Genomic DNA, 22,167 nt, shown 5'->3' on the forward strand with positions numbered 1-22,167 from the left:
ATAATAATAATACATTTCACCTTCCATTTGAAAGGATGGCATGAGCCATTGAAAATGAGTAGGTAATAAAATCATGAAAGTCTTGGACTTACCCAAAATGGTAAGTTTGATACTCTTGTTGGCTGTGCCCAAGCTGTTAGTGGCTGTGAGAATGTACACTGCACTGTCATCTCTCTTGGATTGCTGAATTAACAGGGTGCATTTATCATCAGAAACAACTTTATTGACATGTTTGTCATAATGCACAGAAGTTTTGTCATCAGGCTTGTCCAGTGGAGCCCTCTGCCAGACAAGAGATGGGAATGGACAGCCCTGAATCCTGGCAACAATGTTGACATCAAATCCTTCTGCGCCTTCTAAAGCCTCTCTCAGATCAATGCTTGGAGCACCTATAAGAAGATTAAAAAGAGTCATGCTTAGCAAATAACTGAGTGCAAAATTTCAACAAACTTCACCAAATATTAAATATTTTTTTCCCTTTTCCTCACATGTCTGGTCCTTAATGATAATTGGTCCAGCAGTCACAGAGGGTCTGCTTGGGCCAGCTTCATTCACAGCTTTAACACGGAACTCATATTCGCCACCTTCCTTAAGGTCTTCAACAATGAAGTGAGTTTCTTCAACCTCTCTCTTATTGCATTGTTTCCAAGTCTCTTTCTGTGGACCACTTGTATCCCAGCTCAGTCTCTCAATAATGTAATGCTTTACTGGTGCCCCACCATCATTCTTGGGAGGCACCCATGTCAGAGTCACAGTGTTCTTGGTAACAAGGTTAATTTTCACCTTGGTTGGAGGATCAGGAGGATCTTTAAATTGAAAATAAATAGAAAATATTGTTAATGACAGAACACTTCAGAGGCATGTATGGTGCTTTTAAAAATATTGAGGTAACTGACTTACAGATGGGATCCCTTGCCCTAACAGGTTCTGTGGTCTCTGTATATGGTCCAAAGCCGAGGCGGTTCTCAGCACGAACACGGAACAGGTAGTCCTGTCCCTCAAGGAGGTTGGGCACAACAAATGCCATGCTAGCACAAGCAGCATTGACAGTTGTCCAAGCCTTTCCATTGACAGTCTTCTTCTCAATGAAGTAACTCTTAATTCTCTCACCACCATCATTATCTGGCAGTTTCCAAATGAGTCTCATTGTGGTTCTGGTGACATCTGTAACCTTGAGCTCTTTGGGTGCTCCGGGAACATCTAGAAAAACATAAAATATATTAGTTTACTTCATAGTACAAAGCTCATTTGGATTTTGTGTTTGATAACAAGGTAACACTTCAAAATAAGGTTAAAACTTGTTAACATTAATGCATTAAGTAAATTTAACGAACAATAAACAATATTTCACATTTAAAAATCTTGGTTAATATTATTTATCAAAATGTATATAACTTTTAATTGTTATTTATGGTTAAAAAAAATACAGTATCTCCCTCACACACCCCTCACTTATTTGATTATATATTTTCATGTGACAACACTGAAGAAATGACACTTTGCTACAATGTAAAGTAATGAGTGTACAGCTTGTATATCAGTGTAAATTTTCTGTCCCCTCAAAATGACTCAACACACAGCCATTAATGTCTAAACCGCTGGCAACAAAAGTGAGTACACCCCTAAGTGAAAATGTCCAAATTGGGCCCAATAAGCCATTTTCCCTCCCCGGTGTCATGTGCCTCATTATTGTTACAAGGTCTCAGGTGTGAATGGTGAGCAGGTGTGTTAAATTTGGTGTCATTGCTCTCACACTCCCTCATACTGGTCACTAGAAGTTCAACATGGTACCTCATGGCAAAGAACTCTCTGAGGATCTGAAAAAAATAATTGTTGCTCTACATAAACATGGCCTAGGCTATAAGAAGATTGCCAAGACCCTGACACTGAGCTGCAGCATGGTGGCCTAGACCATACAGCGGTTTAACAGGACAGGTTCCACTCAGAACAGGCCTCGCCATGGTCGACCAAAGAAGTTGAGTGCCCGTGCTCAGCGTCATATCCAGAGGTTGTCTTTGGGAAATAGACGTATGAGTGCTGCCAGCATTGCTGCAGAGGTTGAAGGGGTGGGGGGTCAGCCTGTCAGTGCTCAGACCATACACCGCACACTGCATCAAATTGGTCTGCATGCTGTCGTCCCAGAAGGAAGCCTCTTCTAAAGATGATGCACAAGAAAGCCTGCAAACAGTTTGCTGAAGACAAGCAGACTAAGGACATGGATTACTGGAACCATGTACTGTGGTCTGATGAGACCAAGATAAACTTATTTGGTTCAGATGGTGTCAAGCGTGTGTGGCGGAAACCAGGTGAGGAGTACAAAGACAAGTGTGTCTTGCCTACAGTCAAGAATGGTGGTGGGAGTGTCATGGTCTGGGGCTGCATGAGTGCTGCCGGCACTGGGGAGCTACAGTTCATTGAGGGAACCATGAATGCCAACATGTACTGTGACATACTGAAGCAGAGCATGATCTCCTCCCTTTGGAGACTGGGCCACAGGGCAGTATTCCAGCATGATAACGACCCCAAACACACCTCCAAGATGACCACTGCCTTGCTAAAGAAGCTGAGGGTGAAGGTGATGGACTGGCCAAGCATGTCTCCAGACCTAAACCCTATTGAGCATCTGTGGAGCATCCTCAAATGAAAGGTGGAGGAGCACAAGGTCTCTAACATCCACCAGCTCCGTGATGTCATCATGGAGGAGTGGAAGAGGACTCCAGTGGCAATCTGTGAAGCTCTGATGAACTCCATGCCCAAGAGGGTTAAATCAGTGCTGGAAAATAATGGTGGCCACACAAAATATTGACACTTTGGGCCCAATTTGGACATTTTCACTTAGGGGTGTACTCACTTTTGTTGCCAGCAGTTTAGACATTAATGGCTGTGTGTTGAGTTATTTTGAGGGGACAGCACATTTACACTGTTATACAAGCTGTACACTCACTACTTTACATAGTAGCAAAGTGTCATTTCTTCAGTGTTGTCACATGAAAAGATATAATCAAATATTTACAAAAATGTGAGGGGTGTACTCACTTTTGTGAGATACTGTACATGTTGAAATGAACATTAACCAACAATAATAAATTCTGCAAAATACTGTTATTTTGTTATTGATGGTTTATGCTAACTATTGTGTTAACTAATGTTAATGAATACAACCTTAATGCAAAGTGTTACAAATACTAACATTCTATTGTAATAGAATATATAAAATGTTTTACATAATTGGGCAGCAAACTCACCAAGCACATTTACTCTGACGTTGATGTGTTTCTGTCCTGATTTGTTCTTTGCTGTAATTATGTACCTGCCAGAATGGCTTCTCAAACTCACAGGAATTGAAACATTGGAGGTAGTGTCAGTAGATTCAACCTAATCACCAAACAAAAATACAAAATGAATGAATACAAAAAATTTGCAAAGATTCAGGTGAAAATAATATTTATGTCTAAAAATAGAGAGTGATGTTACCTGTGAATCTATTGGTAAGACATGGAGACGATCCTTTTTTTCTGTCTTTGCTTTGCCATCAAACTCCCATGTAACTTTAGGAACAGGACGTCCTGTGATAGTTGCTGGAATCTTAAATGGAGTTCCAGCACGAATGCACAGCAGATCATGTGCACTGATATCAATAAAGATCTTTGGTGCAGCTGTAGAATTAAGAGAGTGCGTAAGATCAACATGCAAACATAATTTAATAAGTAAATATTTATTTTAGCACAAAACAAAGATGTTACTTTGAATGTCCTCTATGCGAACTTCAGTGGTTCTTGGGCTTGGCTCAGACTCGCCAATATCATTGACTGCAATGATTCTGAATCTGTATTTCTTAAGCTCTGGGAGATTTGGAATGGTAAAATCAGTGGTAGGATGCAGATTATCAGCATCATTGATCCTGGCCCACTCAGATGTGCCTTCATCCTGAATCTCAATGATGTAACCTTTGATGGGACGACCACCATCTTTAGCTGGTGGGGTCCATGCAAGGGTGACGCTATGCTTGGTTTTGTCAGCAACCTCAGGGGCTGCTGGCATGCTAGGTGGAGCTGTGGGGCACACACATAAAAACATGAAGTATGTTTAAAACGCCTACATTTAAAAATATTCACAATTCAAAACATTTCATTTTATTTATGTTCTTACTCAGACAATCGACAGCAAAGGCAGACTCTGAGATTGCACTAGGTGGTCCAATACCAGCAGCATTGCAAGCCATCACACGGAATTCATACTCCATTCCCTCAATGAGTCGAGTAACCTGGTATTCCCAGCCTTTCGTACCACGTTTTGACACCAGGGCTTTATTCGCACGAGACCAATAGGAAGTACCCTTTTCACGCTTCTCCAACCAGTAACCAGTAATTGTAGAACCACCACTGTCTGTAGGGGGTTCCCATGTCAGTAACATATGGGCCTTAGAGTACTCTGCAATAGTGACCTTCTCAGGTGGGCCAGGGAGAGCAAAGGGATCCTTAATCTGAACTTCTTCAGTTTCACAGGCCTCACTTATTCCATACTTGTTCTGAGCTTTGATTCTGAATTTATAGCTGCCACCTGTTTTCAGGTTCCATACCTGCAAAAGTAATTTAAGCTTTATCTTTTCCTTCAACAACACGAAAGCGTTAGTTTAACGTTTCAAGCACAAATCATGAAATCAATGTTTGGCTTACCCCATATCGCTTCTCGATAATGGAGTTGGTAACCTGCACCCACTCAGCTTTTTCAGGATCTTCAACATTAAGATCTTTCATTTCAACAATGTAGTTGGTAAGCTCACTGCCACCAGTATCCAACGGGGCATCCCAGGTAAGCTGGCAAGATTCAGCTTTGATATTTGAAACAGCACTATTTCTGGGTGGTGTTGGACGATCTGTGGCAAAAAAATAAGATCATAAATCAAAAAGTATACAAAAATAACCACACACACAAAAAATTAATTCATATGCTGTATACAACAACTTACCCAGCACTTCCACTGTGATGGAATGACTGACTGATCCCAAACGATTTGAGGCAGTAACGGTGTATGTGCCCTTGTCCAATCTCACAACACCAGGGATTGAGAGTTTTGTGTGTGATGTCACTCTGTCAGTCTCTTTGGTTTCCATAAGGAGATTCTCTGTGACATTATCAATGACAACATCATCCTTCAGCCACTCAATCTTTGGCATTGGCAGGCCTGTGACTTCAGCAGGAATCTCAATGGGTTCATTTTTCCTAGCTCTGATCAAATCGCCCTTGAACTGCTTCATCAAATGGAGAGTTGGAGCCACTATAATGATCAAATGAATTGATATTATTTTATTAAAAATGTGTGCTGAAACACCATACAACCCAGTGATGTACAATGGTATAAACCAAGAACTCTACAAACCTTCATCATCCTGAATAACAACAGTCATGGTAATTGAGGGCTCACTTTCACCAATTGCATTAACAGCCTTTGCACGTAACTCATACATGTGCAACTCATCAAGATTATCAATGGTCATAATTTGAGCAGTGTACAGCTCTGGGTTGACACGCTGGAAAGCTGGTTCATCTTGACGCTTCTTCTCAATGATGTACCCAATGATTGGACTACCACCATCATTACGGGGTGGCCTCCATTCAATGGTAACAGAGGACTTAGTCCTCTCTGTATAGTGGAACTTTTCAGGAGAAGTTGGTGGACCTGGGATTCAAAGAGTATATGATGATAAATACATATGGACATAACTGGGAGTGTTGTTGAGGATGTGAAAGCATTTTGTATCATGTGAAGGTTACCTTGAGGATCCACAGCACGGATAGGTCCAAGATCGACTGGGGGACCACATCCATGCTTGTTCTTAGCCACAACACGGAAAATGTACTCCTGTCCCTCAATAATACCTACAATCTCGCATTTGGATGAAACGGTCTCAATGGGTTGTCTCCAAGTGTGCATCTTTGGTTCTCTCCTTTCAATGATAAATCCTGTAATATCACTACCACCATCATCTTCAGGATCAGACCAATTCAACATCATCAACTTTCTGGTAACCACAACAGGCTTCAGGTCAAGAACTGGTCCAGGAACATCTGAGGAGGGATTAAAAAAAACGAGTTTTTAGAGATTTAGAGCTGTCTAAAATGTATGTTATGCATGCAGTAATGAAAATGAATCCATATAATCCATACCATAAATCATCAGGTTCATGTTACAATTCAAAAGTGCTCACCCATAACTTCAACCCTGGTCCATGCAGATTTAATGCCACTTGGATTTGCTGCTTGAATTTGGTATTTGCCATGATCACTCCTCTTTGTGGAACTAATGATTAGAGTGCTGTCCTGTCCAGCTTCTTCTACCTCCATGCGGTCTTTCTCTAATGCACCATCGTCCTTTGTCCATTTCAAGGATGGAGGAGGTCTTCCAGTCACATGTGCTGGGATTCTCAGCATCTCTCCAGCTCTAACAACAACACCATTTCTCACTGTGATATCAAGCTCGATGACTGGAACCTCTGTTTTGGAAAATAAACAGAGATATCTTATATTAGCTGTATGTATTAGCTGCAGTATTTATATTAGAATAATTATCACATTAGTAAATTAACAATCATATAACAATTTAATATAAATTTTATGTTTATACCTGCAGGATTTCTCACAATTACAGCATCCGTAAGTCCAGGAGCACCTTCACCCACACAATTGACCGCCACAACACGGACAATGTATTTTGCGCCTTCTCTAACACCAAACACAGTGAAGGTGCGGTTCTTGTGTGGTCTCTCTGTGGCTCGTGACCAGTCCTTGGTTCCAGCAACAATTTTGTCAACATGATAACCAAAGATGTCTGCACCTCCATTGTCTGCAGGAGGATCCCATTCAACTTCAATTGAATAGTCTGTGGTGTCAACAATCCTCGGGATTGGTGGACCAGGAGGCACTGAAAGAAACATTTTACATTTTTATATAGTACATTTAGAAATTCCAATTTGATCTCTAGTGTGTCCATATTTCATATAGTAAAGTGAAATGCTGTAAACTTACTGATTGCTGCCTGTGCTGTTTTTGGTTCTGATGCGGGGCTGAACTTTCCAGGTCCAGCCACATTTTCTGCACAGACTCTGAAAATGTATGTCAAACCCTCCAAAAGACCCTCCACATTTATTTCAAGATCAGGAACAGTGCTGCGATTTACTCTTGCCCAGTGTGTACTGTTAATTTCTCGTTTCTCAACCCAGTATCCCAGAATGGGGCTGCCATTGTCAATGGGTTCTGTCCAGGTAACAAGCATACTGTTGGCTGTAACATCCTTAATTTCAGGTTTCTCTGGTGCCTCTGGAGGATCTGAAATTACAAAGCACATTAAAATGTAAGACTAAACTATGAAAAACCATAAAATAAAAAATTTGTTAAATTAAACAATGGAAAATCCTTATACCGAATGGATTCTTTGCTATGACAGGTTTGGAGATGCATGGTGTTCCAGGACCATACTTGTTCTCTGCAGTGACACGGAAGATGTATTCCTTGCCCTCAATGAGTTTTGTCACTGGATATTTGCAGCCTCTGAGGGTTGATGTGACAGTGATCCATCCAAGCTCTATCTTGGAGTTATCTTTTCTTTCCAATATGTAGTTCAGGATTTCACTACCACCATCATCCAGAGGGGGATCCCACTTACAGAGGATTGAGTTCTTCCTTACCTCCTCAAATTTGAAATTCACCGGGGGACCAGGAGTATCTGAAAAATATAAATGTGAAAATCAGAATACCTTACTTTTTAAAAACCTTCTTGATGGGAAACTGTTTCTTGTAAAGTGTTTCTTAGCAGTTAAAGGTTCTTACCTTGGTTGGAGTACCTCAACCAAAAATAAACATAATTTATACAAAAAATAATAATAAAACTCACCAAGGATATTAACTTCACAGGAAGCTGAGGCAACACCATGATCATTCTCCACTTTTATGGTGAACACACCGTGATCCCCCCTGATAGTATCTTGAACAATAATGAAGGATTCACCCTTCCTCTTGGTGTCGAGTGTAAGACGTTCATTTAAGCTTGGGTGGTATGCCTCTTCAGGCTCCTCAGGTTCCTCCAATTTTTCCTTCTCTTTATCCTTGTCCTTCTTCTCCTCCTCCTCCTTTTTCTCTTTGTCTTCCTCCTTCTTTTCCTTGTCCTCCTCCTTCTTCTCATCTTTGTCTTCCTTCTTCTCTGTAATTGGCTCCTTCTTTTCCTCCTTCTTCTTCTTAATAGGCTTTTCTGGTCTCTTCTTCAGTGGCTCTTGCCAAATCGCTGAATTGTTCCTCGTCCATGTGATTTGGGGGTACGGAAATCCAGAGATGTAGGCATCCAACCGGATCTCTTCACCTCGTCTCACATTCAAGCCTGATTGTAGATTACCACTTAGGAATACCTTTGGACGATCTGGAAGAAGAATTAAAATATATATATATAAAAAACTGTTAAAATTACACTAAATATTATTAATATATGCTGGTTCTTTACATATTTTATAGTGTGGTAGTAGCTTGCAAAGGTTAAGCCTCTGGACAGGTAAAAATAAAGGTCCCACATTTGATCTTAGGTTTATCTTAGTCAACCCATGAACTGAGGTATTTATTATGAATCTTATCATCATTGAGACTTGAGTAAGGTATATACTGTAACAATGGATTGCTCCAGGGGGACTTCACTTTGGATAAAAGTGTCTGTTATGTCAAAAAACAAATGAGTAAGTTCATACCAACAGCATCCATGGCTTTGATCATCGGTGTGCTGCGTGAGGGATCACTAACACCAGCTGCATTTTCGGCACGCACACGGAACTGATATTGTTTTCCTTGCATCAACCCCTTAACAGTGTAAGACAACACTGGCACAAGGAAGTCATTGCATCTCATGAAATTCTCTTCCCCTTTCATCATCATCTCAAGAATGTAACCCATAATTTTGCTTCCACCATCATACATGGGTGGCTTCCAGGTAAGGGTCACCGTATCAGAAGTAGGGTTGTTTGTTTCCACATCAACTGGTGGATCAGGACGTTCTGTATGTGAGGGACAACAGTCATTTATAATAGTATGTAAATAGTAAATACATTTACATATGGAATTGGTGAAAATAACTGTGGAATTGCTCTTAAATTATTTTTGAAGTTTATAGATTTACTTACGCTTCTGGTCTACAGCAATTACAGGGTTACGAAGCTCAATGAATTCACCACCACCAATCATGTTCACAGCTCTGACACGGAAGTAATACTCTCCATTTTGAATGAGATCCTTAACCTGCCAACTCAATTTGTTTTCTCCAGACATAACGTTGACGTAGGTTCTCCTGCCTGCTTCTCTGCGTTGCAGGACATAAAGGAGAATGGGGCTACCACCATCATAGTCTGGAGGATCCCAGCACACCTTGCAAGAGCTCTTGGTAATCTCACTAGCAACAATTTCCTTACATGGTCCGGGAAGGCCTAGTTTGTAAACAGGACAATATAACCAAAACAAATTAATTAATTACAACAATAACAGAAATAAATCACTATGAAAGTAATGTTTTACACAAAGGTCCAGCAGGAAAAAAAAAAAGATTTCAATTAGGTTACAAATAACAGAACACATTAACATACCAATAACTTTAACATTGATTGTTCCACTAGATGAACCAAGGCTGTTCTCAAGAGTAACTTTGTATTGGCCACAATCAGCATGTAAGCAGCTTGGAATTTCTAGATGGCAGGCTGTGTACTCAGTTCTGAAGAAGATTCTGTCATCAGCCTTTATTTCATTTCCATCTTTGTGCCATGTAATCTTAGGTGATGGCACAGCCTTAAATGGAATAGGGAGGTGCATCTTTTCACCTTCCACAACAACAAGGTCCTTGGTTTGGAAATCAAGGGTTGGATTGCCTGTGGTAATATGAATCATAGGATAATCACAGTTAATCCTAAATTAAAATGGCAACAACATTTGTAAAGATTTTACAACATTTGAAAAAAAAAAAATGCTCACAGTCAGAATCTTTGGCATATACATTCTCAGAAATGTCAGACGGTTCACTGGCACCAACAGAATTGACAGCACGGACTCTGAAGGTATACTGCTTTTCAGGAACAATGCCCTCTTCATCCCCTGCTCTGTATTTCAGCTCTTTGACAGGACGAGAGTTGACTCTCATCCACTTCTCAGTTCCGGACTCACAGAGCTCAATATGGTAGCCAATAACAGGGCTTCCTCCATTCTTGTCTGGTGCCTTCCATGCAATAGAAATATGATCTCTGGCTGCCTCTGTGATATTCAAATCCTGTGGAGGTGATGGGGGGCCTGTAAAGAGAAAGAATGTAACTTTTGGTCACATAACACTAAAGTCTCATTCTTCAATACTATCATATATTTTCGTTATATACCTGTTGGGTCCTCAATTAACACAATATCAGTGGGTTCACTTGGGTGACCAACTCCAGCCTCGTTCTCAGCACAGACTTGAAACTGCACTTCAGTCCCCTCAATTACATCAGTCACTCTGTAATGGCAGTCAGGACCTGAAGTCTTTCCAGATTTCACCCAACGGGTTCCAAGCTTCTCCTTTTTCTCAATGACATATCTAGGATGCATAGATATTTAGAACAGGAAATTGTTTTACGTGTTAGTGTAATTTATTTCCTTTTTCAAAGGGTACAGTTAAATTGTAACATTATATCCTTCATATTTAGTAGATTATGTTGATCTGTTTCACATTTAGGGGTGGGGAGGTTATATACTATTATGAGTATTGACTGAGGTATATGTGTTCTTTGTGGGGTTACATTTACTGACTGGCTTGGGTCAAGATGGTACCCAATTTCACCAACCAACCAATGAAATGGTCTTACTGTACCTCAAGACTGGTCTGCCACCATCATTCTGAGGTGCTTCCCATTTAAGGTCAACATGAGTTTTTGACACCTCAGTAATGGTCAGATTATATGGGGGTCCAGGGGTACCTGTGAAGACAAAAAGCAGACATAAGACAAATTCAGTACTAAATACCAATTAACCAAAGAGAGAACTTGAGCAATCAGAAAGACTTTGTACGCACTGAAAGTATCCCTGGCGAGAACAGAGTCCACAAGTTCACAGTATTCACTGGGTCCAACGGCATTCTCTGCAGCTACACGGAACACATAGAGGGACCCCTCATTCAGCGGGGTAACAGTGTACTTCAGCTCTTTCACAGTGGTGTCCACAGCCTGCCAGCCCTTGCGTCTCACATCTCTCTTCTCAATAATGTAGTTTGTGATTGGAGAGCCACCGTCTCTCTCAGGTGCTGTCCATTTCAATTCAGCACTGTTCCTGGTGCTGGTAACTACATTAAGCCATCTTGGTGGTGATGGAGGATCTGTTAAAGGAGTACGGTTATTTTTTTGTGATTAACATTTTTTCATCTATTAAACAATGAAAAGCAAAACATATACAAACAGAATCAATATTTAACCCTTACCAATCCCCAACCCCAGCCCGACCTCCAACAACACCCCAGTAGTCACATAATTATAGACACACAAACAAACAAACAAACTAAACAAAACAAAAAATATATATCACAATCATATAAATCCACTACACATCTCTCTCCACTGTCCCTCCCCGAGAGCCCTCCAAAAAAGCCAGACACTTGCCCCATTTCTGCACAAAAAATATCTAAATTCCCCAGTCTTCTGGATGCCTGCCCATCCATGAACATTACTACTGAAATGGGGGCACTCTAGCCGACTGCCAACCCCTTAAAATTATCTGTCTGGCAATCATAATGCTAGTTAGGACCCAGTTTTTAAGTGCTTATTCTCCACCCCCATCACCTAAAATACAGAGGTTGAATCCTCAACAAAAATTCTTGGATCTTAACACATCCCCAAAAGACATGGGTTGTGTCTCCATCATCTGGGGGTCCCCAGATTAAAATAATAATTTGTTTGTACCGCTGCTATCAGGTGTCTATAAATTAACTTAATTAAATAAAGGTATTCCCAAACCTGTACATTTCCATAATCTTAAGACTTGGATATATAAAAAAAAAAAAATCGCAAAGTGCGCAGGGCTCGCCGTTCACAGGTACGACCCTTGCATGGCATCACGCGACTACTACCAAGGAGGATGGTTATTAGAAAAATACTGTGTATGATATCATGTACATTAATGTTTTTTATTTTTTATGTTAGTAGTGTGACTTACTGAGTCTCTCTTTGCAAAGCACTGGATCGCTTGGCTCACTCGGTTCACTTTCGCCTGCCGCATTGACAGCTCTTACTCGGAAAGAGTACTCTTGCTTCTCCATTAATCCTCTCAGGAAGTATTCAAGAGAGGAAATACCATCAGCTACACGAACCCACTCGTCAGTTCCACTCTTGAGGAGCTCAATGATATAGGACTCGATCTTTGCACCACCATCATGCTCAGGTTTTGTCCATTGCAGGAAGGCAGATGTTTTGGCAACATCCTTGACAGTGGGCTTGCCAGGAGCCCATGGAGGATCTAAAATAAATTAATTTATCTGTTACACACACGCGCTCGCCATATAAAATGTACATTTTATGGTTTTATATATTAAATGGGTAGAGTAGGACATATTTATCAAATGTTAATCCTACCGATTGGATCTTTGATCAAAATCTGATCTGTCTCTTTGCTTGGTTTGCCAGGTCCAGCCAGATTCTCTGCCAAAACACGGAACTTGTACTTCTTTCTTGTGGGCAGACCCTTTACCCTGCAAACAAAATGTGTTTCAGATTTTTTTCTAAAGAAACAAACATTCAAAAGTAACAACACTCAACAATGATATACTAGGGAAATTTCATGTCCTTACCTAAAATTTGTATCCTTGATAGGCAGTTTATTGCATCTAATCCATTTGTCATTGTCAGGCTCATATCTCTCTACCCAGTAGCCAGTAATAGGACTTCCACCATCCTCATCAGGCTCATACCAGGTCAGAGTTACTGCATCCTTTGCAATTTCAGATGTCTCCAATTTGTATGGAGGACCAGGAGAATCTAAGGAATTCAATTGGAAGTCAATTGGGTATTTATCTAATATTGTGCATACATAATAATTTCTGAAACAGCTGACATGGGAGGCACAAAAGTGTTTGAATTGTTGTGACTGCATCAAATAACATACCAAAGGGGTATCTGGCAATAATTGGGGCATGTTCTGCTGGGGCACCAATGCCAAACTGATTTTCAGCATAGACTCTAAAGACATACTCCTTGAAAGCCACGAGTTTGGTGGCCTTATAAGTGGTCTGCTTCACGGTCGAGGACAACTTGTACCAGATCTCACTGTCTGTAGCCCTCCGCTCAACAATATAGTTTGTCACCTTTGAGCCACCATCATCTCTTGGTGGATTCCAGGCCAAGAAGCAGGACTCATTGGTGATTTCAGAGATATCAAAAGCAGCTGGAGGACCAGGTTTATCTACACAGAGTTAGAAGAGATATTGCATATGAATACTAGCTGTATCATAAACATATTTTAAATCAATTAAAAAATAAAGGTTTAATGTTAAGAGATTTGACTATTGGGTTGTTTTCTTGTAAAATAATTTTGATTCACCCAAAGATGAAAATCTCCATTCCACTGAACACAAAAGATGATGTTTGGCAGTAGGGCTGTACAGACAAGCCATTATCTGTATCTGTTTCTATGGTAAAATGATCTGTCTGTATTCTGACATAATTGTATGTGGGATGGGCTTTATCCTGAAGAGCCCTTTTTTAAATTTAACTTTTTTACATTTATAGTTTCCATATATCAAATATGCCTTTTATTATTATTATTAGTGGTAGTAGTACCGGTAATAGTAATAGTAGTAGTAGAAGTACAATTTAATTATATTATTCATTTATTTATTTCCTGATAAAGATGAACGTGTATCAAACAAACAAAAAAGCTAAAATAAATATATAAATAAATCAGAAATACACAGATGAGCCAAAACATTATGACCACTCACAGGTGAAGCAAATAATGTTGATCATCTCCTAACAATGGCAAATGTCAAGGTCCGGGTACATTAGATGGTAAGCAAACAAGCAGTTCTCGTATTCGACATGTTGAATGCAGTAGAAATGGACAGGAGTAAAGACCTGAGCGACTTTGACAAGGGCCAAATTGTTATGGCTAGACGACTGGGTCAAAGCATCTCTGAAACGGCAAGGCTTGTGGGGTGCTCCTGGTCAGCAGAGTTGAGTACCTACTGACAGTGGTCCGAGGAGGGGCAAACCACAAACCGGCGACAGGGTGTTTGACGCACAAGGCTCAATGATTTGTGAGGGCAACGGAGGCTATCCCATCTGGTCCGAACTGACAGAAGGTCTACTGTGGCACAAGTCACAGAAAAATGTATTGATGGTTACGGGAGGAATGTGTAACAACACAGAGTGCATCGCACCCTGCTGTGTATAAGGCTGCGTAGCTGCAAAACTTTTAGAGTGCCTATGATGACCCCTGTCCACCATCGAAAGCACCTAAAATAGGCACGTGAGCATCTGAACTGGACCTTGGAGCAGTGGAAAAAGGTCACTTGGTCCGATTAGTCCTGTTTTCTTTTATATCTTATGGACGGCCATGTACGTGCAAGCTGTTTCCCTAGGGAGGTGATGGCACCAGGATGCACAGTGGGAAGACGACAAGCCGGTGGAGGGAGTGTGATGCTCTGGGCATTGTTCTGCTAGGAAACCCAGGGTTCGCCCAATCATGTGGACATCAATATGACACACGCAACCGACCTAAACATCGTTGCAGGCCAGGTACACCCCTTTCTGGCAATGGAATTCCCTGATAGTGGTGGCCTCTTTCAGCAGGATAATGTGCCCTGCCACACTGCACTCATTGTTCGTGAATGGTTTGAGGAACATGATGTAGAGTTCAAGGTGTTGCCCTGCTTCCAAATTCTCCAGATTTCAATCCGATTGAACATCTGTGGGACCAACATGTCCGATCCATGGCATACCACAGAGCACCTTCAGGGGTCTTGTAGAGTCCATGCCTCAGTGGGTCGGTGCTTTTTTGGTGGTACATGGAGGACCAATAGCATAATAGACATAAAGGTTATAACGATTTGGCTCATCAGTGTAAATAACAACAGTGTGACTTTTGGCTGTATTTACACTTTCACAAAAAAATACAGATCAGATATTTTTCGTTCCAAGTCAGATACATATGCCTTATCTGGACATCTGACCCAAGATTATACACTTGTATAACAATCTCCTTGTATTTCTACAATTATAATCTTCTGAAACTTAATTTTCATTTATATATGTGCATGTATAACAATGTTATTCTGGAGGTACTACATGTCAAGCAACTATGAAATATCAAGCACACATTTTGCAAAGGAGACATTTTTTGCAAACATTTAAAGAAATTAGAAAAAAATCAACATATAGCCTACAAGCAAGTGATCGCACCTTAAGTCTATCAGAAAGTTTTATGATACATTTGAAGCAGATTTTGTGCCCACATTTTTTTACATTATGTGGAGGACATCATTATTTAGTTAAATTATGTGCAGATTTAGCAAAATGCAGGGGAATAAATCTCAAGAACAAGCCTCTCTACTGTTCCAGATGCGAAAAGCGGTATAAGAATAAGAATTCTGTTTACTCGTAAACATAGAAGCATAAATATGGAATAAAGGTAATTTATTCCACATCCTGTGGGATGGAACTTCAACTTCTCTTAAGAGATTATGGGAGAAAGAGCTAAACTTGGTATTGGAGGAGAGAGTGTGGGCTAGGATTCTAAATAAGGTAACCAGATAATTACCTAAATCATTGATGGGATAATTGTGGAATTACATTTAATTGGGAAATGTGGTCAAAGTTTTGTTAAGGACAGATGGCCTCCATTGTTAAATCATAACTTGGCAGTGCTCAGGTTGGTTAATGAATGCATGGGAATTCCTATGTATAAATATAATATTTGGCACATTTTAAAAAGTGGACATTTTTATGATATAGTAGCTTTGGGCAAATCCCTGTTAGGCTGCATTTTAGGGACTTTGACTCATTGACAGTCACCATTCACTATCAATGCATTTTTTTCCCCATGCAATGAAAGTGAAGGGTGGCAAAGGCTGTTATTCTGCCGAACATCTCCTTTTGTATTCCATGGTAGAAAAAAAGTAATCCGGGTTTGGAAAAACATGAGGATGAGTAAATGAGGGAAATTTTGGGGTTGGAATATCTCTTTAAAAGAGGAAAGTGCCACAACCTAAAATGTTGACATCAACGGTTGCAGTTGCACGTCCACTGCTGTTGACTGCTTCAATGATGTATGTAGCAGTGTCATCCCTCTTGGACTTAGCAATGGACACAGTGGAATGGCCTGGCTTGGTATCAATAGCAATTCTATCATCTGGCTTTAGGACTAGGTCAGCTTTGGTCCATTTGACTTTAGGCTCTGGTTTGCCTGTAATGTCAGCAGGAAGTTCAATCTTTGTGCCAGCTTTAGCAGTCAAGCCAGCCAGCAGTTTTGCATCCAGCTGGATCTCTGGAGGTTCTGTGAAATTGGAATGGAAAACAAATACAAAGTGAGCTTTTCCTCCAACCTAATGACTTTTAATCCAAATAATAATAATCTAACAATCTACCTTTAGGATCAACAGCCAAGATCTCATCTGTTGCCTTGCAAGGCTTGCCGGCACCAAGTTTGTTCAAAGCTCTCACACGATAAGCATACCATTGCCCTTCAATGAGACCGGTCACTTCAAACCTGTTGGTGGAGTTATTTTAGTTTCACTTTTGCATGTCTGCTCCTCAATTCAGCTTGTAAGTAAATTATAATTAGGGGTCCAAGCACCGAAGTTCCAGGAACCCTATTGTATTCAAACTGATTTTCTGTTTATTTGGGGTCCAAGCACCGAAGGTGCAGGAACCCTCTTGTATTCATACTGATTTTCTGTTTATTATTATTTATTATTCTTTTTCTGCTTTAAAAGTGTCTGGGTGTCAAAACAAAACGTATATATCTGATTTAATTTCAGTCTATAAATTTGTTCATCCATTTTGAATTTTCAAAAAGTTAGCAAAATAATTTTAGTTAGTCAAAGCATTACGAAGACATAAGCCAACGAACTGGTCAGGCGTCTTCCATGTAATCGAAATTGACCTATATCTACCAAACTAAAAGTCCAAATGTAGCAGATACACAGAGTGGTGGTGTAGTGGTCTAAGCACATAACTGGTAATCTGGTAATCAGAAGTACACTGGTTTCGAACCCCACCATCGTGTCCTTGAGCAAGGCAATTAACTCCAGGTTGCTCTGGGGGGATTTGGATAAAAGTGTCTGCCAAATGCATAAATGTAAATGTAAACAACATGACATTCTGAGGCTGCACGCCAAGTCACGTCAAATTCTGCCTATAGGGGGCACTACAACTGAAAAATGCTCATAATTCTGCAGCAGTATGATCAATGATGCTGAAAATTGGTTTGCATCTTCTGTGGCCCATATCACTCAAACATAATTTGGAAATATCAACAAACATGGCTTTCAGCAGCTAATAACATCAAATCTAAATGACTGAATGACATCAAAACTTGAGATATTCATACACATTGTCAAAATGAGGCTGTGCACCACATTTTGTGAGAATCGGCCATAAGGTGGCACTATGCCAACAACATTACGTTTTTGCTAAATACTCTGCACATTAAAATCAAAATGCTTTTTACCTCTAAATCATTGCATCAAGTTCAACAAAATGTATATCTCAGTTTTATGTCATTTTATAAAATATTTCTGCCATTCTAATTTACTGAAAACCCAACTTATTCGAACTCCTCCTTGGGCATAAATCAAATCTTCACCAAGCTTGGCCCAGGTCAGCGATAAACCGTGCAGGCAAAAAGTTATCAAAAGAGTTTTGATACATTAAATCATCTAGATTCTAGAAGATACAATCCAATATATTTGACTAGTGTGGCCCATTATGACTAATATACCTGTATCTTGTGTGCACAAATGCCAAATTTCACAAAACTGGGTAAATATGGAAAACAGGACATTCTGAGGAATTTTACAAAATTTCATGGATTTATGATTAACGGAGGGCTAACAGCAAATTTAATTTGCCACAGGAAAATAAGTCTAAGGCTTTCGTAAGTGTATGCAGTGGCTAATTCTCAGGGCCAGCAAAGCCTTCTCTGCTGGCCTAACATGACAAATAAATAAATATTTTTCATCCTTTCATTCTCCATCACCTTTTTGACTATGTATTTTTTTTTAATAGTTTTCCACTCTTAATTAATCTACAAACAAATAGAGAAAAATGTCAAGTTACAAGCAAAGCATGACAACTGTTTTACAAATCGCAGGCCCGAAGCAGCAAGTGAGTTGAGCTCCACCCCATCAGGCCTTCAGAATTTCTTCAGAATCCCTCAACAGTGCAAATGATTGATCAACTACAGTCAGATTGTCAGATTCATTAGCCAATCAGATTGATTTATTTGTTCTTGGTGAGTGTGATCTTTAGGATATGTCCCGGTCAAGGCCTTCTAGCTGGCCTGGAGTGACGCAATCACACTTTAAGTGATGTACGTAATTTGAAAATGAAGAGCACGAGATCTTGCAAACCAGTCGACTGTCATTACTGCTGGTATCGCCACTGAGAAAGAGATCCTTATAAATTTAAAAACACAAGATGTTCTGCATGACCGTGTGATTGCATAATTTATTAACCAGGAAAGGAGCTCCGATTTTCACTTCAAGTAAGTTGGTAAGTGATTTTTGCATTGTTATAGCAACATAAGGAGTTTTCTAAGTGTAAATTAGGCTGCTTGAGCATTCAGTGTCTTATCAAGTTTTGAAAAGTAGTGCTGCGTTCCATTCAACGGGAAAGTTGGATTTTTACAACTTCCTACTACGAAAAGTGCAATGGAATAAAACATTATAATCTCTTTTGATAATGGTACACCTGAAGCACAAATGCTAGTGCGGCAGCATTGTTAATCAGCTGGGTTTCTAGGAGACATCTCTAATGAGAGTCAAAGTCCTACTAAGCTAACGGGAGTGTTGCAGTTCCGAATATCTGGGAATGGAATGAACTTATGGTTTGAGATATCAAGTAGGAATATCACACATCCAACATGAAGGGAATGCAGCATAACCATGTACCCTGACAAATTAAATTTATTGCAAGCAACATATCGCAAATAATATTAGATAGATTTTTCCAGGTATAATAGACCTCATTGGTAGATTCATATGAAAAATTATGATTTTTGAATGTCTGTTCGGGATTTCACAAACAGTCATGTTGCAGTTAAAATTAGGCTTCCTTGAGCATTAAGTGTCATTTCAAGTTCTGGCTTTCGTGCGTGGATGTGTTTTTAAAATGTAAATTCATATTATTAGTTAACTGCAACATAATTTATGATGCCCAAAGGCATAGGGTGTCTTATTCATTGTGAAACTGTGTTTCCTAGGTGACAGGTTTTTAATGCACAGCCCACCACTGAGTGTATGAATGCATATACATTTATTTGAAGAAACGTGGTACATTGACAATGTCTTCTGACTTTTATAATATTAGTTTGCAAATAAATCTGTGAATATGTGGCTATATGGCTGCGTCAGAAAACTGTAAAATGCTGCCTTAAAACCAGCCCAAAAGTGCCCCATAGGCATACTATGGCAAGGCTTTTGACCATGAAAACAATTGTTTCCTTCTATGACAAGACGATGAATTTTGTGGGATTATATCTCCCAATCAGAATGTCATAGAGACATAGGGGTGGGCTCATTTCACTCGGGCTATCAATCAATCTTTAAGCTTCATCTTGGAAATGGCGTAGCCATGCCCTAGCAACCATTTATGGCACCCTAGCAACCACCCCCTTAGATTTCCATTCAAAATGACTCAGAAGGGTATCTTCAGAACATAATTTTGTAGACACTTGGCGATTGGATCTTTTGAGCCAGGTTAGTAATCAGCCAATAAGAATATCTCTATTCACTGGCTAGCCATGCCCAAGCAACCATTTAGAGCACCCTAGCAACCAGGCCTATTGACTTCCATTAAAAATGGCTGAGAAGGATATCTTTGGAACAGAATGGACTATAGACATGACAGTTGGCTAGTTTCACTTGGGTGAGCAATCAGTTTTCATGTATCCACTTGAAAAACTACTTAGCCATGCCCTAGCAACCATTTAGAGTACCCTAGCAACCAGACCCATTGACTTCCATTCAAAATGGCTGACTGTGATATCTTTGGATCAGAATATCCTAGAGAAATGACAGTCGGCTTGTTTTACTTGGGTGAGCAATCAGACTTCAGGTATCACCAAAGAAACTACTTAGCCATGCCCTAGCAACCATTTAGAGCACCCTAGCAACCAAATCCCATTGACTTCCATCAAAATGCTTAGATGGGGATCACAGGATCAGAATGTCATAGAGACTTCTGGTTTTGTTCATTGGGCTTAGGGTAGCAAGGAACCTTTTGAGTATCGCCATGGTAACTTCCTAGCAACCAAATGGGGTTACCCTAGCAACCAAGTAAGAAATCACATATATCTACACCAGAACATCGGAGAGACTTCTGGTTTCGTTCATTTGACTCAGGGTAGCAAGGAACCTTTTGAGTATAAACTTAGTGACTGACTTGCAACCAGAAGGGGTTAACCTAGCAACCAAGTAATAAATCACATATTTCTGCACCAGATCATTGTAGTGACATTTTTTTTTTTATTTGACTAAGGGTAGCAAGGAGCCTTTTGAGTATCACCTTGGTATCTGCCTAGCAACCAGATGGGGATACCCTAGCAACAAGTAACAAATCACATATCTCTGCACCAGAACATCGTAGAGACTTCCGAGTTGACTTATTTCACTCAGGATGCCAAGGAGCCATGTTAAGTATCACCTTGGTAACTGCATTCAAAGTTCAAAGTTCAAAGTTCAAAAGTACCTTTATTGTCCCACAAGGGGAAATTTAATTTGCAGCAATGCTCAACATAAAACACATAACATACAACAACACTCACCAACAAACCAACCAGCAAAGAAGGAATTCACATTAGCACCCAATATACATAATGTATAATAAATAAATAAGTAAAATACAGGACACTGTCAAGTGCAAAAATGCAACTTGTGCAAGTTAATATGAAGTGCTAATTGCCATTAAGGTGCCTCACAGCTGCCGAAATGAAAGATATGTGCATCCTCTTTGTTCTGCATCTAGGAACTCGATAACGCCGCTCAGAGGGCAAAAGCTCAAACTCTGTTCTAAGGGGATGATCCTGTGAATGAGCTATAGCTCTAACTTTCCTCTGTACCTGTTTTATGTATAACTCCCCTGGTTGAGCCTGACTTCCCCTGGAAATCTTGCTCGCCACTTTGACCAGACTACCAAGTCTGTTTTTATTTGTCAGGGAGAGGCTTCCAAACCAAGCAGATATGCATAGCAACCAAATGGGGTTTCCCTAGCAACCAAGTAACAAATCACATATCTCTGCACCAGAACATAGTAGAAACTTCTGGTTTTGTTCATTTGACTCAGACAAAACAAATAAAACAAACAAAAATAACATTTTGGGACATAACTCTTGAATTATTTTGCTACAAAAGATATAGATTCAACCAATGGAGTCATATGGATTAATTGTATGATTCCTTTATGTGCCTTTTACAGCTTCACAATTTTGGTACACAAATTTCAGCAAATTTAGGTTAGGGAGGACCTATTCTGTCAATTTGTATTATTTGGCATCCACTTCATAATTTCTGTCAATTCTGATTATATTGTTTATTTCTTCACATGTGCTTGGACCCCGATGATTGCCACTTGTGGCTATATTTAAACTTTAATTTGAAAGCTATCACTCACTTTAACTCAGGAATTGGGTCCCCACATGGCTCCCATTTGTCACTGCCACGTTGACATTTGTCAACAATATAACCTTTAATTCCAGCACCACCATCCCACTTGGGAGGCTCCCATGACAGGAAGATCTTGCTGGCAGACTTATCTCTCCATTTAAGGTTTTCTGGTGGGTCTGGAACAGCTGTGTAACACACAAAAACACACAATTGAACTTTTAGAAGCCATGTCTTTTGTCAATGATAAAGTGCAGGGTATTTAACAATGCAAATTAGGGATGTGCAAAACCCAATTTTTTTTCAAAATCATC

The 22,167-nt window shown here is 39.9% G+C and overlaps 1 protein-coding gene across 1 annotated transcript in view; it reads right to left on the reverse strand.

Moving 5' to 3' along the window:
• Positions 1 to 22,167, reverse strand: part of ttn.2 (titin, tandem duplicate 2) — a gene marked incomplete at its 3' end in the record, with an annotated part of 74,988 nt that overhangs the window by 46,194 nt on the left and 6,627 nt on the right. Inside the window, exons 11-40 of the mRNA XM_052124571.1 lie at positions 21,864 to 22,041; positions 16,619 to 16,740; positions 16,240 to 16,527; positions 13,141 to 13,437; positions 12,827 to 13,013; positions 12,612 to 12,727; positions 12,196 to 12,495; positions 11,063 to 11,362; positions 10,862 to 10,967; positions 10,392 to 10,588; positions 9,997 to 10,308; positions 9,615 to 9,893; positions 9,159 to 9,458; positions 8,730 to 9,032; positions 7,892 to 8,410; positions 7,421 to 7,723; positions 7,027 to 7,326; positions 6,626 to 6,922; positions 6,210 to 6,494; positions 5,776 to 6,069; positions 5,381 to 5,680; positions 4,970 to 5,278; positions 4,677 to 4,876; positions 4,150 to 4,579; positions 3,744 to 4,052; positions 3,475 to 3,656; positions 3,246 to 3,375; positions 901 to 1,200; positions 489 to 806; positions 93 to 389 (exon numbers count right to left, since the gene is read on the reverse strand). Coding sequence (XP_051980531.1) covers positions 93 to 389; positions 489 to 806; positions 901 to 1,200; positions 3,246 to 3,375; positions 3,475 to 3,656; positions 3,744 to 4,052; positions 4,150 to 4,579; positions 4,677 to 4,876; positions 4,970 to 5,278; positions 5,381 to 5,680; positions 5,776 to 6,069; positions 6,210 to 6,494; positions 6,626 to 6,922; positions 7,027 to 7,326; positions 7,421 to 7,723; positions 7,892 to 8,410; positions 8,730 to 9,032; positions 9,159 to 9,458; positions 9,615 to 9,893; positions 9,997 to 10,308; positions 10,392 to 10,588; positions 10,862 to 10,967; positions 11,063 to 11,362; positions 12,196 to 12,495; positions 12,612 to 12,727; positions 12,827 to 13,013; positions 13,141 to 13,437; positions 16,240 to 16,527; positions 16,619 to 16,740; positions 21,864 to 22,041 — 8,058 coding nt within the window. The remainder of the gene's footprint in view (positions 1 to 92; positions 390 to 488; positions 807 to 900; positions 1,201 to 3,245; positions 3,376 to 3,474; positions 3,657 to 3,743; positions 4,053 to 4,149; positions 4,580 to 4,676; positions 4,877 to 4,969; positions 5,279 to 5,380; positions 5,681 to 5,775; positions 6,070 to 6,209; positions 6,495 to 6,625; positions 6,923 to 7,026; positions 7,327 to 7,420; positions 7,724 to 7,891; positions 8,411 to 8,729; positions 9,033 to 9,158; positions 9,459 to 9,614; positions 9,894 to 9,996; positions 10,309 to 10,391; positions 10,589 to 10,861; positions 10,968 to 11,062; positions 11,363 to 12,195; positions 12,496 to 12,611; positions 12,728 to 12,826; positions 13,014 to 13,140; positions 13,438 to 16,239; positions 16,528 to 16,618; positions 16,741 to 21,863; positions 22,042 to 22,167) is intronic.

Source organism: Xyrauchen texanus, unplaced genomic scaffold, assembly GCF_025860055.1.
Source record: "Xyrauchen texanus isolate HMW12.3.18 unplaced genomic scaffold, RBS_HiC_50CHRs HiC_scaffold_104, whole genome shotgun sequence".
Lineage (NCBI taxonomy): Eukaryota > Metazoa > Chordata > Actinopteri > Cypriniformes > Catostomidae > Xyrauchen > Xyrauchen texanus.